The 16,843-nt window shown below is 38.3% G+C and overlaps 1 protein-coding gene across 3 annotated transcripts in view; it reads left to right on the plus strand.

The window, feature by feature from the left end:
* BICC1 (BicC family RNA binding protein 1) overlaps nt 1-16,843 on the plus strand; it is a 348,944-nt gene that overhangs the window by 290,684 nt on the left and 41,417 nt on the right. For all 3 annotated transcript variants that reach the window (XM_064269616.1, XM_064269617.1, XM_064269615.1), the window contains exons 4-8: nt 9,522-9,601; nt 11,447-11,605; nt 13,134-13,187; nt 13,708-13,902; nt 14,120-14,371. In XM_064269616.1, the coding sequence (XP_064125686.1) occupies nt 9,522-9,601; nt 11,447-11,605; nt 13,134-13,187; nt 13,708-13,902; nt 14,120-14,371 (740 nt within the window). The remainder of the gene's footprint in view (nt 1-9,521; nt 9,602-11,446; nt 11,606-13,133; nt 13,188-13,707; nt 13,903-14,119; nt 14,372-16,843) is intronic.

Raw genomic sequence — 16,843 nt, forward strand, 5'->3', positions numbered from 1 at the left:
GTACAACATTAATTGTCTTGAATATCCTCAAAAGGCAGAATTTCTGGTTTCTTAAATTTCTTCTCTTAGTAGGCTGGACATATAACAACAACAAAAAAAGATTACATATGTGGTATGATGTGGTCAAGTCTTCGTTCACAGGACTTTCCTAGTCTAACGTTTGTGAACCCTTAAATGTGTGCTTACTTATCCTGTACTGGCAACCAGCAGTCATGTGTTAAGATTTTTCACAAATAGTCCCAGCTGTTGTAAAAAGAAACAAACTGCCTCAGCCACAGAATAGTGTTTTGGGTTTAGACCATAGGCGATACATCTGGGACCTGTTGTGTATACTGTGAACATCAATATTCTTTGGAGAATTCTGGCTCCTAGAAGTTCTTGAATAACTTGCTGTTATCTCAGTTTCTGGGGGATCCTTTATCCTGGTATGATTTTCCATCCCCACTCATTAATAAAAGGGACCACTGAGTACCTGGCCGGGGATCCCATTTCCATTCCAGAGCACTGCTATTTGACATTACTTTCTTTTACATGTCCTTTCTCATTCTGGGTCCTTGCATTATTGCCTCATGACTTGGTGTGGCTTGGGCTTGGTTGTGAACGTCCTCCTTTGCAGTAATCTAGCACTAACCATGATTTCTTTGCAGTGTTATTAACAAACCGTTCCAAGATTCCAGATTTCCTCCTGGTGCTTAGTTTCCTTTCCTCCCCTTCCCAGAATCTTCTTCCTTATCTCTCTCATTGAGTTAGGCTTTATGTTTTTAGCTTTCTTTTTCTACCTTCCAGGTTCTGAGGCCAGATTTCTCTTGTGCTTTGGATTTTTTTCTGCCCTCCTACCTGAACAGCAACTCTGCAGTTACACATGGAGCTCAGTTTACATTGCATAAGATAAGGTGGTTTATAAGTTAAGTTAGTTTACCCTTTTCCAAGTCTCATACTCCTTAATTAAGTACATCTGTTCTTGCTTATTTCATTTGGTACTCCTTGGTTTTGCTTTATACCTTGTTAGCATTTCCTCAGATTATTTCTGGGTTTTTGCTGAGTCTCTGTAACTGATTGAATAATCAGCTTTGATAAGGCACATAGAAATCTTAACAAAGAAGAGGCATGTGCCCAATTTACCTGTTCCCTCTTAGGCCTTATTTCCTCTTAAAGTTGAAAGATCAGGGAAGAGCAATTATGATAACATAGCATCATTGTATTTTGAGCTCTCCTAGTACTGATTCTGTTGGAAATACTGGCATTCCATCAGCAAAGGCTCTTGTTTAACTTCCAGTTAGTTTTGGGTCTTCTCAAGCTGGGAGCTCTTTTCTACCCGGTTGATTAAGGGTCCATGATGCTCCATCCTGTTAGTGAATGCACCTCTGCAAGAGCTTGTCCACATTTTATTACCTTAGTGGAGAGGGCACCACTCCACCTCCAGTCATTGCCAGAGAGTTGGCATGAAATACTTCTTAAGGAGCTTGTCCTCCTTTCTGCCTTTCGTTTTATTCACGTCACTCTCATGTCGAGAATATTTTGTTTCTCCTGTTGAGTATTAATTTTTATTTTGCCAAATGGAATTTCGTTGGGAAGTTATTCTGGGGCACTGTGGTCTGTAGACTGATTGCGGATACTGATGGGAACCTTTTTCCCATGAAAATTAGGTTTTATAATTTGAAGTACATTTACTTTTGTACATCCTGCTGTCTACTCCCCTTCTTTTCCACCTGGCTTGTCAGGAGATTTTTTTTTTTTCTGTTTTAAAACAAGGTAGATGAGAATGATTTTATGCCTTATCCTAAAACAACAGGGTTAGTTTAGAGGATGCAGACAAAAGGTTTTCTTTTTTTCCCCCCCGCTAACCTAGGTGGACCATCTGACATGTTGTGGCTGCTCACCAGTATTTTGCCTTAAATATGGTTGGCTTGGGCTCTGAAAATAGTGTCCTCTTCCTTCCCCTCTACAGCTCTACTCCCTATCCTTTTATTCTAACTCAGTTTATTGGAATTCTTGTTGTGAAAAAGCATTGCTTGAAGGAATCTGGAATCTATATTACTGGCTACAAAATAAGCTAATAGTGCATTGCCTTCCTGTCGTCCTGTTTCATTCTTTTAAAATCATTTCCAGTCAGGTTTAATGAGTCAGCTCAGGTTTTCTCCATCTTGTGATAAAGCATATATCTTCATTAAATATATATATATATATATGATACTGGTATGTTATTTGACCCGTATAAAGTTTTTGTTTAAAAGGGAAAGTCTATTTTTCATGAGGCTAGAGGAGGACTCTGGTTTCACAGGAAAATATGGGCCGTGGCCGTTGACTGAGTTGAATTCCCTTTTGCTGTTGATGATTTGCCAGCCTAAAGGAAAAGTGATCAAAATAGCAGACATATTGGATGGCATGTAGTTGTGAGCTATAACATGGCTCAAACTAGGGCTTGAAGTAGAATCCCTTCTCCATATGGGGCTGTCAACGCATTTGTTTCATGCCTGAAGGCACGTTATTCCGGAAATGCCGGGAGGGGTGGGAGTGAACATACGTTACATCCACTTTGCTAAAAAACTGCACACTCTCAGAGTGTACAAAACAAAAGGAAAGCCCAAGCTGGCTGTCTCTGAACCCAGTTATGGATCCATCCCCAAGGCTTAGGGGCTGTTGTTCTTCCCTCATGTGGCAGGTGGCTATTTTTAGACACATTTTTTTTGTGTGTGTGTGTTTACCTCTGCAGCGTAAAGTTTTTGGAAACATTTTAAATTATGCTATTTTTGATAAGCTACCTATCATGAGATACCAAAAAAATTAGAAAGTAAAGTTTATCAGGTTAGCTTGATTCGGGAACCTTATACTACTGTTTTTCAACAAAGGAATTTAGATTTAGAAAGTGTAGCAATGATCTAACCAAACTCTGGCTCTTTTTTTTTTTTTTTTGAAGAAACCGTGTTCCAGAGATGCAGTAACTTTGCAAGGTGACAGAGCTTGTTTATGGCTAAGTTGGGATTCAAAACTACTATTATGACTGTGGAATCTACATGTTTTCACCACAACATGAAGGGAATTGGCAGCTGATTGCAGAGACAGAGTCATTAAATGTTAATACACTCATTGTGACATCTGCTGGCTTTTCCTAGCCTTTCCCTGTGTGATTCCAGTCAGGCCATGCCCTCAGATGTCTGGCCTCTTCTGATACTCCGCATATGTTGGCTTTTTGACAGAATCCTAAACCTAGGGCCACGAGCTTCCGTATATTAAAGAATTGGCCATTACTACTTTGGAATTACTTGCCAAACTCTTGATATGTTTCCCAGGAGCTGCAGGGGATTTCCGATGTAGGTGGAGATGACCTGACATTTGTGGCCTAAGAGCCCTGACTGATGTTCCTCTTGGTTAAACAGTTTTAGAAGCTAAGACTCTTCAAAAAAAAGAAAAAGGGAACTTAAAACAAAAGTGAGAAGAGCTTAGAAGTGGCAGAAAATAAGCTCTATCCTCTGGTCTCTTCTTAGGGATTTATGGCCAGTTGGACAGCTTTGGTTATGTGCATGTACCAAAGTCATTCTGATTACAAGCCATGATGTAGACCTTTTTCCCATAAGCAAAAGTACAACTCTAATACGGTGTCTTTTATTTTGGGGTGGGAGGAAAGAGCCCTGGTGGTGCAAGAGTTAAGCGTTCATCTGCTAACTGAAAGGTTAGCAGTTCAAACCACCCAGCCACTCTGTGAGAGAAAAGCCTGGCAATTTGCTTCCATAATCATTACAGTCTAGAAAATTCTATGGTGCCATTCTGCTCTGTTATATGTAGTTGCTATGAGTTGAAAATCGACTCAATGACAGCTAACAACATAGGTGGGAGGAATGGGGTGTTGTGGGTGGGAAGAATGGGGTTAGTGTTTTTCTGTCATGTTTATCTCCACAAAAGAACAAGCTGAGAATGAAAGGATTGCTGTGAATTTTTAGGGCTGAATCTTTCACTCAGCAGCACTCAATCATGCGGACAGAAAAATAGGTACCAACGGATTATTGGCAAAAGATTTATGGCGTAAGCTCATCCTGTGTCAGCAGCACATTACTTTCTGTAGCATAATAAATGCGACAAAATGGCTGACAGGAGCATTTCCAGTAGACTGTGCTGTGGGATGGAGCCCTGGTGGCGCAATGGTTAAGAGTTTGGCAGTAGAGTGGAGTAGGAAGGAGATTTAGGTTTAAGGAAAGAAGGAAAAGGCAGTAAAATATTGACTAACTTTTTCCAAGCCATGGTATTTTCAGTTGCCTCATATGCATGAGAAAGCTAGACAGTGTATGAGGAAGACCGAAAAAGAATTAATGTCTTTGAATGATGCTGTTGATGAAGAATATTGAATATACCATGGGCTGCCAGAAGAATAAACAGGTCTGTGTTAGAAGCAGAAACCCCTGTGGTGTAGTGGTTAAGAGACGACTGCTAACCAAAAAGTCGGCAGTTCGAATCCACCAGGCTCTATGGGGCAGCTCTACTCTGTCCTATAGGGTTGTGATGAGTTGGAATCAACTCGATGGCAGCGGGTAGCCGGGGTTGGAAGAAGTACAACCAGAATGCTCCTTAGATGGGAAGATGGTGAAATGTCGACCAGTCCCTAGAGAAGGACATCATGCTTGGTAAAGTAGAGGATCGATGAAAAAAGAGGAAGACCCACAATAAGATGGATTGACATAGTGGCTGCAACGATGGGCTCAAACATAGCAACAGTTGTGAGGATGGTGCAGGACTGGGCAGTGTTTCCTTCTGTTGTACATGGGGTCGTTATGAGTTGGAACCAACTGGATGGCACCTAACAACAACTTTTTCAGGAATGGAAGTATTTCTAAGGATGGAAAACCAGAAAGTAGAAGACATAATACCAAGAGGTAATATTTTAAAACCATAACTAAACTTCACTTATGTTCATATAAACCTCCCAACTCTTCAAAATTGACTTTTATTGAAAATATGGTTCTTATGAAAACGATTGTTGCTTTATCAATTCCTTATGGATTTCTATATGAACATCATAAGACTTTTCATTCAAAAAGTGCAGCTTTTTTTTTAAAGGCCTCTTTTTTTTGGTCTTTTACAGTATACACATATAAAATACCTATTTGACACCCATGTCCTACAGCGTCATATTAGTGAAGGATGAACTACCACCTGGCCTTCCTCTCTTCTATAGAACGACAGCAGAGAGATGTGAGCAGATGAGTGGTGCACTTATCTAAAAGAAGCAAAAAAAAATCAAACCCACTACCGTCGGTTAGACTGACTCAGAGTGGCCCTGTAGGATAGAGTAGAAGTGCCCTGTGGGGTTTCCAAGGCTGTAAATCTTTATGGAAGCAGGCTGCCACATCTTTCTCCCACAGAGTGGCTGGTAGGTTTGAACAGGTATCTAAAAACCAAAAATATGGATGAATACCTGACACCACTTGCTGTGGAGCCAATTCTGATCCATGGCAACCCCATGTGTGTCAGAGTAGAACTGTGTTCCATAGGGTTTTCAATGGCTCATTTTTCAGAAGTAGGACACCTGGCCTTTCTTCCAAGATGCCTCTAGGTGGACTTGAACCACCAACCTTTCCATTAGCAGCCAAGCATGTTAACCATTTGCACCACCCAGGGGACTCTGAATAGCTGATAGTTTTCCATATATTCATGGAGGTACTGAGATCAGAATATTGGAAATCAGACTGCATGTATAGGACATATAGTCACCTTGGATATGAGGTTTCGACTCTTCTCATAGGCTTCTATCACGTCCGTCTGTATTTAACCATTTTCTAAAATATGGGAGCCATCAGTCCATTTATGGAGTGTCTACCATTTGTTTGGGACTATGCTAGTTCCAAAACTGATTAAGACAGGGAACTTGAAGGTTGATTATCAAGTAATGAATATTATTTTTAGAGCAAATATCTGAGAACTTTCATACCCAAATTGGGAGGAAGGAGCTGTACACTTTTCCCCATTTCTCTGCCATATTTAAACACTCTTGATAGCTAATGTCTTCCTTGTTTTATGTTTATTAATATGGTTTATAACTTCAACTTTTCTTTGTCAAGTATTTTCAGAATGGGTGTGAATGAAACCTAGGCCCTTGTGGTATCACATGGACAAACTTTAACTGCAAACTGGGACAGCCATTGAAAGCCGGATTTAATCAGAGTAAATGAAGTTCCCCTTGGAATAAGAGCACACATCCTGTACATAACTTTTAAGCTTTTTTTAAAGAGAGAATGAACCATATAATGCCACTAGCTGCCTTAGCAGTCTAAACCAGCATTTTAAAATGTTTCTTTTTCTCTGTCCTTATGAGACTGGATTGTTCAAATAGGGACCATTTTACAAACAAGCCCTGATTCAAGTCCTGCAGACAGTTTGATGTTACATGTTGGTGTCTATGGGTGTGTTTTGTGTTTATGGGCCTTTGTGTGTCTGTGTCCTATGATAATTTCTGTTTGTGGTCACTAGATGGTGCTCTTTCACTTTAAAATAAAAGATTTTCAGTTGAGGCTTTTGCATTTTGTGTTTATTGTTTTGTTGATGCAAAGACTGGTGGGAAACCAGGTTCTTTGTTAAATTAGATCTAAGGTTCACTGTCCCTCTACAAATGCATAGGGATGTTAATGTGAGTATCCAGGCTGTAAAGTAATAGGTTTTCAGATTATCCTACCACTCAAATACTTAATTTATGAGAAAAATAAATGTTTATTCCATAGAAGCACTTTATGTCATATATATTAGACTTATTTAGAGACTGCATCAAAATTTGTTATGGGGTTCAATCTGTTGTTCTCTGTACTTGATTTAAGAGTCACTTGGAAAGCCTGCGATAATGCCAATTCCCAGCTCCTTGAGACCCCCCTCAAAAGGAAACAAAAAAATAAAAACCCATTGCCAAGGAGTCAATTCTGATTCATTGCGACCCTTGAGCCCAGGAACCTGTATTCTAAGAAGTACCACAGTCTACTCTGCCCTATAGAGTCACTAGGAGTCGGAATCCACTCGACAGCATTGGGTACAGTGAGTCGTATGAGCAGGCATGTTTTGAGTAACACTGGGTTCTGATCACCCACCTTAGCAGCAAACATTTTCGGTATAGATTATCATCAGTGTCAGCCTACAGTAATTCAAACCAAAGCTGAGGATAGCTGAAACCGAAATGTTGACCGTAGACAGCCTGTTTATGTAAATATTGCCTTGGAGAGTTATAATGAATGTAATAACAATTATTGATGAAACTGTGTGTTTACATAATTGTGGCAAAAGTTGGCTAGAATGTTACAGAGACAAGATGGTCCTAGTTAGGATGTGTTGGGGGCAAGCAAAGAACGCAAGCATGACATGCTGCCGCTAGTGTTCTCACAGCTTGTGGCGGTTGGAAGTCACTTTTGCCTGCTTTTAGACCCCACACTTTATAATATCCAATATTGAAACATTGCGGGAAGTTTCAGCCAATCTTAGGGCCTTTGATCTTCACAAGTCCCCTTGAGACAGGGCAAGTGTCAGAGGAAGAATTAGAGAACAGCGTAAGAAGTACTTAAGGCCAAGAGCAGCCCCCAGGAGAAGCAGCCTGGGGTGGGGTGGGGGCTGGAGGTGATGGCACCGACTTAAATAAGCACAGCTGCTGGGATGTCTCCCCGGAGGCCAGAGATCAGAGATGTATTCCTGAACCTGGAAGCTCCTGCACTGTTGTTAACCATGGTTTTACCATCCTAACTCTTAGGGTAGCTTTAGGGAAAAATTTCCTCCCTCCTTCCTTCCTTCTTTCTCTTCCTTCTTTCCCTTCCTTCCCCCATCCCTCCCTCTTTTTCTCTTTATTTTTTATTTCCTAATTACACCTCGTGGAGCCCTGGCGGTGCAGTGGTTAAGAGCTTGGCTGCTAAACAAAAGTTCGGCAGTTTGAATCCACCAGCCGCTCCTTGAAAACCCTATGGGCCAGTTCTATTCTACTTTGTCCTGTAGGGTTACTATGAGTCGGGATGGACTCGACCACAGTGGGTTTGGTTTTTTAAATTAAATCTTGAGAATATGGTTTACTTATTCTTGATCTTTTACCGGACTTCAAGATGAGGCGATCACAGTACGGGGGAAGTATATATAGTTTAGAGAGTATCCCCACCGAGGAATTCTGAATCCTTATCCTTGAGAATGGATAATTTAGAAGAGTTTTTTTAAAGGACTCAAACAGAACTGCTTCTTAATTGTGGAAGGTGCTCAGTAAACATTGGCAGACTCTATCCTGGACCTGATGCATAGAGTGGTATGTAAAGGACTCAGCAGGAACTTAGTGCATTGTAGGCGCTCCATGAATGTATAGGTTATCAATGTTAATGATAATAAACTATGTTACTCAGCTTTATTTCTAATGTGTATAGACCTTTCTGCTTACCCCAAATGGCCATGGTCTGCCATCAGGCTGACATATAGGGGAATAGAACACCTAGATTCTTGGGATAACCTGAAAACCTGACTAAAGGACCTGAAAAAGCATGTCCTCACCCTGAGGCCTCAGCCCAGTATCTCTCTCTGCCTGGAATATTCCACCTTGGCCAAATGCTTCACCTCCTTTAATTAAGCCTTTACTTAGATTTCTCACTTTATCAATGAGGCCTAAACTCCGCCCCCATTTTCAACCCTGCAACTCCTGACTCTTTTATCTTGCTCTACTTTTTCTGTTTTTCCATAGCATTTATGTTCTAATCTACTAGATTATTTGTTTATTTATTTGGCTCATTTCTGTCTGCTTACACATTTCATTTCTGTAAGCGCATGTGGACAGGGCTTTTTGCCAGTTTTCTTCTCCCACCAGCACCTAGAACAGTGCCTGGGACCTAGCACATATTCAGGAAATCTTTGTTGAGTGAAGAAATTCTTTTCTTTATAAAATTTAGCAGCAGTAACAAGCAATAGATATATTAATTCTGAATAAATACTAAATTAAATATTCTGAAAAATAAGATTTTTCCTCCCTATTGACCTGCAAGAATATTTCTAAATTAAGTCATCTCATGATGTAAAGTGTGGGTCTAGAGTTGGAAGATGTTGACTTATACAGCCAATGCTTTGAATGGTTTTCTGGGGCAAGGTAAACTGAACCTCTCTCTGCCTTAGTTTCCCCTATGAACTACCTTAGTTTCCTCTGAAAAACCACTAGAGCCGTGTGGAAAAAAAAAAAAAAGAGCCGTGTGGATGGAATGAGTTAATGCATGTAAACCCTTAGAACAGAGCCTGAAATGTAGAAAGAGCTTAATTAATGAATGGAACTTATACATGCCTCAGTTGTTTAAAAATAATTATGTGGCATAATTATTTAACAATTAAATATAAGTGGTTTAGCCAGTTTTCAGAAGGAACAAAAGCCATAGATAAATGTACGATATGAATATTTTTTATATTCCTGTTTTACTACAATGGTAACACCCCTAGAATGAGCTAAATATGAATTATGTAATGCTTTTTCTTATATTGTGACATTAATTTAACAGAGTTTGGGAGTTTTGTGTGACCGCTTTGTTTCTGATTTCATACAGATCCCCATATTAAGGTTTCTGGAAAGAAAGAAGATGTTAAAGAAGCCAAGGAAATGATCATGTCTGTCTTAGACACAAAAGTAAGTGAATGTTAAGGACTCTGAGATGTCAGAACCTTGTCTCTGCAAGGGCTGCTTCATGCTGTTATGAAAGAACCATTTGGAGAAGAAAAACCAGGATAAAGTAATGGTGGGTTTTAAAATAAGCTTGTGTGATTCTACAATGGATGGGAAGTTCTGTTTAAAATTTGAGTAGATTCTCACGTTCTAATTGCACAATATTATATATATGTATATACGCACATGTATGTGTATGTATATATGTATACATATGTATGTATATTATGTGTGTGTATATATATATATACACATTTTATGAAGATAATATATACTATCTTCAGAGATAGGTATTGGCCCCAGTTAGTTCAGGGTAAATGATAAAGATTGCAAGATTTAGCATCTTTGCCTTTATGAGGCCAGTAGAAAATCAAAGTGATCTTCTGTATAGCTGTGGGGGGGGGGTGGTAAGATAAGGCCTGAAATTGAACACTTCCTCTCGCACCCCCTCCCACATGCAAACATGGTATAGAAAAATAGAAGGGAAATACAAATATGTAAAATTTTGTACTCGTTTGAGAGAATTTATTTTCTTTAATAAATACTTCTCAAGCACTTATTATGTGCCAGGCACTTTGCTAAGCACTTTCTATTTTACAAGTGTTAATTTGTTTAATCCTCATAAACAACTCAGCTCAGAGATATTAAATAATTTTCCCAGGATCCCAAAACTGGTAAATTGAGGGTAGGATTTAAAGCCAGGGTGCCTGGCTCTTAACCACCATGTTATGCTGTCACATATTTTATTGATAGGATTTCTGGTATCTTCCTCTTTCTTTTCTGCTTTATTTTTTACTTTTTATAATTATTTACCTTCTAATTATTAAATATTTTAGAATTTTCTTCTTCAAAAAAGAAAAACATAAAGATGTATTTTTTTCGTATATTTTAAAGCTTAAATGAAAAGAACTAAGTTTGAAAATCGAAGTATTTAGTGCTATAAGCTTAAAAAAGCAATCAGAAGGGGGTAAGATTATTGGTAGTTTTGACATCTTGTATGTTCACTGTCTAGTGTAACCCTCTAAAGGATAAAGTTTCCAATATCATTCTAATGCGTGAGAAGAGATTTCATGTCAGTCTTTACAGTTCTACAACACTGAATTTCTCAAATTTGGATACGTGGATCCCAAGATGAACATAATGTTTTTAGTCATTATGTCTTTGAATTTTATATTTTGGTTTAATATAACTAATCTTATACTTCCTATGGGCTTACTTAAGCCCTTTTCACTGCTAGAGACTAAGTTTTGTGAGCTCTTCCTTGCTCTTCTTCCTAAGAACGAGAATAATTTATATCGTAAGGTTTGACGTAAAATAATGTAGAAGTGAAAGCAACACCTGCAAATTTTTCCCTGTTCACAGTTTTGAGCTCTATTTTTATTTCTAGCTTTCTATTAACTTAATTCCATAGCCCTACTGGCATGCACATTTTTAATCTTGTAACTTTTTCATGTTTTTAATTACTTAAATGATTCAACAACAAGGTCTATTAAAAAGAAAATGAGTAATTTATTTGTAATTGTGACTGATTTCATTTAAGGCCCACTTTCCAAAAAAATTATCTTGTAAAGAGTGTATCTTACTATTTCTTGTGACGAACTTATCTTAAAATGAGAATTCGTTTTTTATAGCCAAAGAGAAATAGATGGGAATTGAGCATTGATAATGTAACGTGGTTTTTATTAAGAAATCTTCAGGATTTCCTACGGGGTCACTTTTTGTTAATATTATTCCCTTAAGGGAAAGCTGTTTTGGAGGTTGTTCCTTCTTTGTTCATGCATTGAGAAATAATACATTATTTCTGCATAGAGCAACCGGGTCACCTTGAAGATGGATGTTTCACATACAGAACATTCTCATGTAATCGGCAAGGGTGGCAACAATATTAAAAAAGTGATGGAAGAAACAGGATGTCACATCCACTTTCCAGATTCCAACAGGAATAACCAGGCAGAAAAAAGCAACCAGGTGATTTGTCTTTTCATATGAACTTTCATGGGATGGATTACAGCCTTAATCTTCAATAGGCATATCATTTTTGAGAGATGAGAACAAAAGGAAAAAAAAAAAGAGATGGCATGTAGCACAGATTGTGCAACCCCACAAGGAGATTGAAGGTGCTCTGCTCTCTTGAGAAGATGAGCTACAGACGGAACCTAAAGTCTTGATCTCTAAATTGTTGGTAGAAGACAGGGGAGAAAGAGAGGACTGCATAAAATGAGAGCCTTAAGGGAAGGTTCAGATGGCATGTCAGTTAGGAACAGACCTGAAAGCTTGCCAAGTCCCCAGCCCCTATCTACTGCCTGGTTTCTGTCTGCAGTGTCCCACCAAGTGGTCCCCCAGGCTACACCAGATTACCTTCTGAAAGGTGGTGCGTAGGTACCATATGCAGCCCACCCATCCACATACTTCCTCCATACATTGAATGAATTCAGAATCAGTTCACCAGCAACAGAGTTCTTTTTCTTTTTCTAGTTCATGCATATTCTTTTTAGTTCTTCTATTTGGAAACAAATGGAACTCATCTGTCTACATGAAAGCACTTTCAATACTTGAAGAAGAGATAGTGTTGTTTGTATTATTTGGAAGTCTTCTCTCTTCTAAGCTGGTCATGATACTAGGAGCTGTGCTGGCCAGAAGATAATGGTCTTTTCTCCTCAAGGATGTATGGTGACAGTGGGATGCCTACACAGGGGACTAGCTAGACAGCCATGGTGAAAAAAAAAGGGCAATATTCAACATATTTAGTGACTAGTATTTTTTTTTTTTTTATGGCATGGGCACCAGCTCCAAGAGCAGTGTCCTGGAGTACCTCTCCCTGCAATGCTGTTTCTTTGGTTGAGGGATCATAGGAAGATCCTTGGGTGTTGGTGCACTAATTATTTACAAACTAGTAAGGAGACCTGGTAGCACAATGGTTAAATGTTCTGCTGCTAACCAATAGGTTGGCGATTCAGACCCACTCAGCAGCTTCACGGGAGGAAGACCTGACAATCTGGTCCCTTAAAGATTAAGCCTAGAAAACCCTACGGGACAGTTCTGTTCTGTCACATGAGGTCACTGTGAGTCAAAATTGACTCAACTGTACCTCACAACAACTACAATGGAAGTATTTCAGTACTTTCAGAACCTAGTGCAGCCATATCATTTTATATTGACATTCTACTTGTGTGCAAAGAGTTAAAATGAGAAGGAAAATATAATGAAGAAGAGTAATTATGGAGGAGGCTGGCCTCATGGGACGTGTGGGGTTTTAGGTAAGTCTAGGAATCAGACAGAGTGTGATGTAGACCAGTTGACACAGATCATCTGAAGATCTTGTTAAAATGAAAATTCTAATCAAGAGAGTCTGGGTTGGGACCTAAGATACAAGTGCCAGTATAATGCTGATGCTGTTTTTTTCCTGGATGACACTTTAAATACAAGGATGTAGATAACTGGAAATGTAGATGTGGATTCAATTAAAATAAATCTCTCTGTTTTCTTACTTCCGCAGGTATCTATAGCAGGACAACCATCAGGAGTAGAATCTGCCCGAGTCAGAATTCGGGTAACTATTAGTTTAATATTGTAAACCAGTGTCAGCAACATTTGCATTAGAAGGCGTTGAAAATATCACACTTCATTGTTTTATAACCAAATAACACATCCAAATAAGTAGAAATACTGGCAGAAGTTGTCTTATGTCTACTTTGGCATTTCTTATCTAAACTTTTCATAGATCTTTAAAAAATGCTTTCCTATGTTACTTACAAACGCTTTTCCATTTAAGATGTTTCTTAGAGATATTCTGGATTTATTCTGACTCAGTTTCTGTGATGATTTTGAAATGATCAAAAAGAGGCCTGGGGAAAAATGCCACAGTCACCATAAGTTACAAACTGTCAAGTTTCACAAAAGTTCCTTTCCTTTTAAGAAACCTTATGTAGCCTACCCATCGTAAGTCTATAATAAACACAATTTATGTTTTAAAATTCCATCTTCAAAAAAAGAGCTAATGAGTTAGACATAGGTAACTAAATGTATAATGCTTTAAATTTATGCTTTGAGTTCTCATAATTTCATTTCAGGAGCTGCTTCCTTTGGTGCTGATGTTTGAGCTACCAATCGCTGGAATTCTTCAACCAGTTCCCGATCCTAACTCCCCCTCTATTCAGCACATATCACAAACATACAACATTTCAGTGTCATTTAAACAGCGTTCCCGAATGTATGGTGCTACTGTCATAGTCCGAGGGTCTCAGAATAACACCAGTGCTGTGAAGGTAACTGATGGAGGTTATTGTGACCATCTTAAGTATACAGATCATGCAGGTCATATTTTAAAAGCATATTGGGCTAATTTATTTTCCAAAAATTTGCCTTGCATTGCTTTATAGGATGTGTTGTGTTTTTCATAGCTATTAAAAGTGCAGTAGAAGCTTTCCATATATATGCACAGTTAATTTATAGGATCATTTCCCTCCTACCCTGTTCTCCTAGGAAGGAACTGCCATGCTATTAGAACATCTAGCTGGGAGCCTGGCATCAGCTATTCCGGTGAGCACGCAACTAGATATCGCAGCTCAACATCATCTCTTTATGATGGGTCGAAATGGGAGCAACATCAAACATATCATGCAGAGAACGGGTGCTCAGATCCACTTTCCCGATCCCAGTAATCCACAGAAGAAATCTACTGTCTACCTCCAGGGCACCATTGAGTCTGTCTGTCTTGCAAGGCAATATCTCATGGTAAGTTTACTGAAATGAACGTTATAATTTTTGTAATCTCTTTGGGTACAGTGTGTGTTGCTGTATACACGGTACCAGTGTGATATTTATGAAAATACTTCAGAAACCTGGTCAAGTAAGGAAGTTTCTTGGTAAAAGGAAATAAACTGGAAAAGTAAGATTCATAGTACTTCAACAGGCTTCATTTCATTGACTAGGTGAGTAATGTCTTTGCAGTATTTTTTTTTTTTAAACTTAGCCTAAACACAGAATAAAAAAAAAAAAAAAACCCCACTGCCGCTGAGTCGATTCCGACTTATAGTGACCCTGTAGAACAGAGTAGAACTGCCCCGTAGAGTTTCCAAGGAGCACCTGGCGGATTCAAACTGCTGACCTCTTGGTTAGCAGCCGTACCATTTAACCACTATGCCACCAGCATTTCCAAACGCAGAATAGGTCACAATAATTGACTGTATTTTGTGGCATGGGTAGAAGGTGATTATTTTTATTTGTCATGTAATATAGCATTAGTTTGCACTTATATTTGACAAAGAAAGTCTTTAGTTTAAAAATATCTTTTAAATTTCAGCCTCAAAGACATAAATTTTGGTAGCCTGAAGCATTTGTACATTTCCTAAATCTCTGACACAATTCAAAAAAATACTATTTAAGACATGAATCTGAATGTCACTAATTGAAGAAAAAAACAGCAGAGTTATAGATGCTAATTCAGTAGAGCTTCTAATTTAGAATTTGCAATACTTTCATCTTTCCTATACTCATTATTTTTTGAGCCCTGGTGGTGCAGTGGTTAAGAGCTCAGCTGCTAACCTAGAGGCTGGCGGTTCAAATCCACCAGCCACTCCTTGGAAACCATATGGGGCAGTTCTGTTCTGTCCTGTAGGGTCACTATGAGTCAGAATCGACTTGATGGCAGCAAGTTTGGGTTTTGGATTTTACACTCATTTTAAAGCCCATTGTGTAGGTTGATATATACAAGTAGTCTCCAACTTAACTACAGGGTTCTGTTCCAATGACTCCATCATAAGTCAGTTCTGACATAAGTCGAATACCTCATTTTTTTAGTTTTTGTTTTATTATTAGCATCTTTATAAACCCAATCTCTGTATGTCTCTGGGGGTTGGAAACATTACATGTAAACTTAGATATATTTTAATACACATACATAAAAAATACAAACATCATAAAAATGTACTCCAATGATGAAGAAGAGTTGGATGACATTGGCACTTTGTCAGCCATGGTAATAACTCCACTTGTGGAAGGTTCTGGATCATCTGGTTTATCCCTGGAAATGGGGATGGCGCTTCTAGTCAGAAAATGAGTGAGAGTTGCCTGTTTGGTCCTTTTCCACTTTTCTTCATATATTCCACAGTAACAACTCACTGTTTTCTGAATCTGTCTGTCAACTTTTGCAAAGCAATCGGCATTTGAGTCCATGTTTTCAAGCAACTGAAGTCCCTTATTTCATTTAGGAAACTAAATCTGTATGGAGGTATTTTGAACAGTAAATCATAAAATTGAACACCTGCAAGTGAACATCTGAGAATGATAAAATCAGCAAATTACACGGTGAAACCTTGTATATAGTACATACCACAAAGGGTAAGATGTACAGAAAAAAAAGGAACGTCCCTAAGTGTGGCTCATTGTAACTTGAATAAATTGTAAGTTGGGGACTACCTGTAATAACAAAATGGAGGAACATAATGCTCAGCTTACTTACTGAAAACACTATTGTGCTTTCCTGTTCAGTTCTTGATCTTTAGTGACATTCGAATCAGTAAGCTTCAAGTATGACCTTTGCTGTTACTAACTTGCAGAAATTGTTTTTTAGAAACTTTCAGGAAGTCCATGTTTATAATGTTGACTGCATCCTTCTGGCAGATGACAACTTATTGTAATCATTAAGGATTATAATCAAAACTTAAAGAAATTTGGTTCAGAATGATTTTTTCAGCTGAGCTTACTTTATCAGTCTGTTTTTAATATATTACTGTCAGGTAGCATATGCATATCCAAGGATTATTTATGATTACTTTTTATGTTTTATGCACCAAAAATATAAGTGTGCAGTGAGACACATTATTGCATAATACTGAGAAAAGTAAGGGAGAGGGGAATACATTAAAAGGCTTTAATTTATATTTTAAGGATCACTTTAAAAAAAAAATAGCACTGTTCCTTTTTTAAAAAATCACTCTTCAAGAGAAATGGAGCATAATGATTTCATTTTAATCCTAGTTTGTTTGACAGTAACTTCTGGTATTTGTGTACAGAATCAAGTAATCACTGGGCTAGCACTGAGTATTCTGTGAATCAGAAAAAGTGTGTGATATGATTCCTATACTCAGTATAGTAGAAGTCAGTAAGAAAACAACAGAGAAAAAAATTACTGATAAACTCTGCAGTGTTAAAAAGTAAGATGGTTTAATGAAAAGGCAATACTAGCAGTTTGCTTCAGGAAGGAGT

Source organism: Loxodonta africana, chromosome 16 (assembly GCF_030014295.1).
Source record: "Loxodonta africana isolate mLoxAfr1 chromosome 16, mLoxAfr1.hap2, whole genome shotgun sequence".
In the NCBI taxonomy this organism is placed as follows: domain Eukaryota; kingdom Metazoa; phylum Chordata; class Mammalia; order Proboscidea; family Elephantidae; genus Loxodonta; species Loxodonta africana.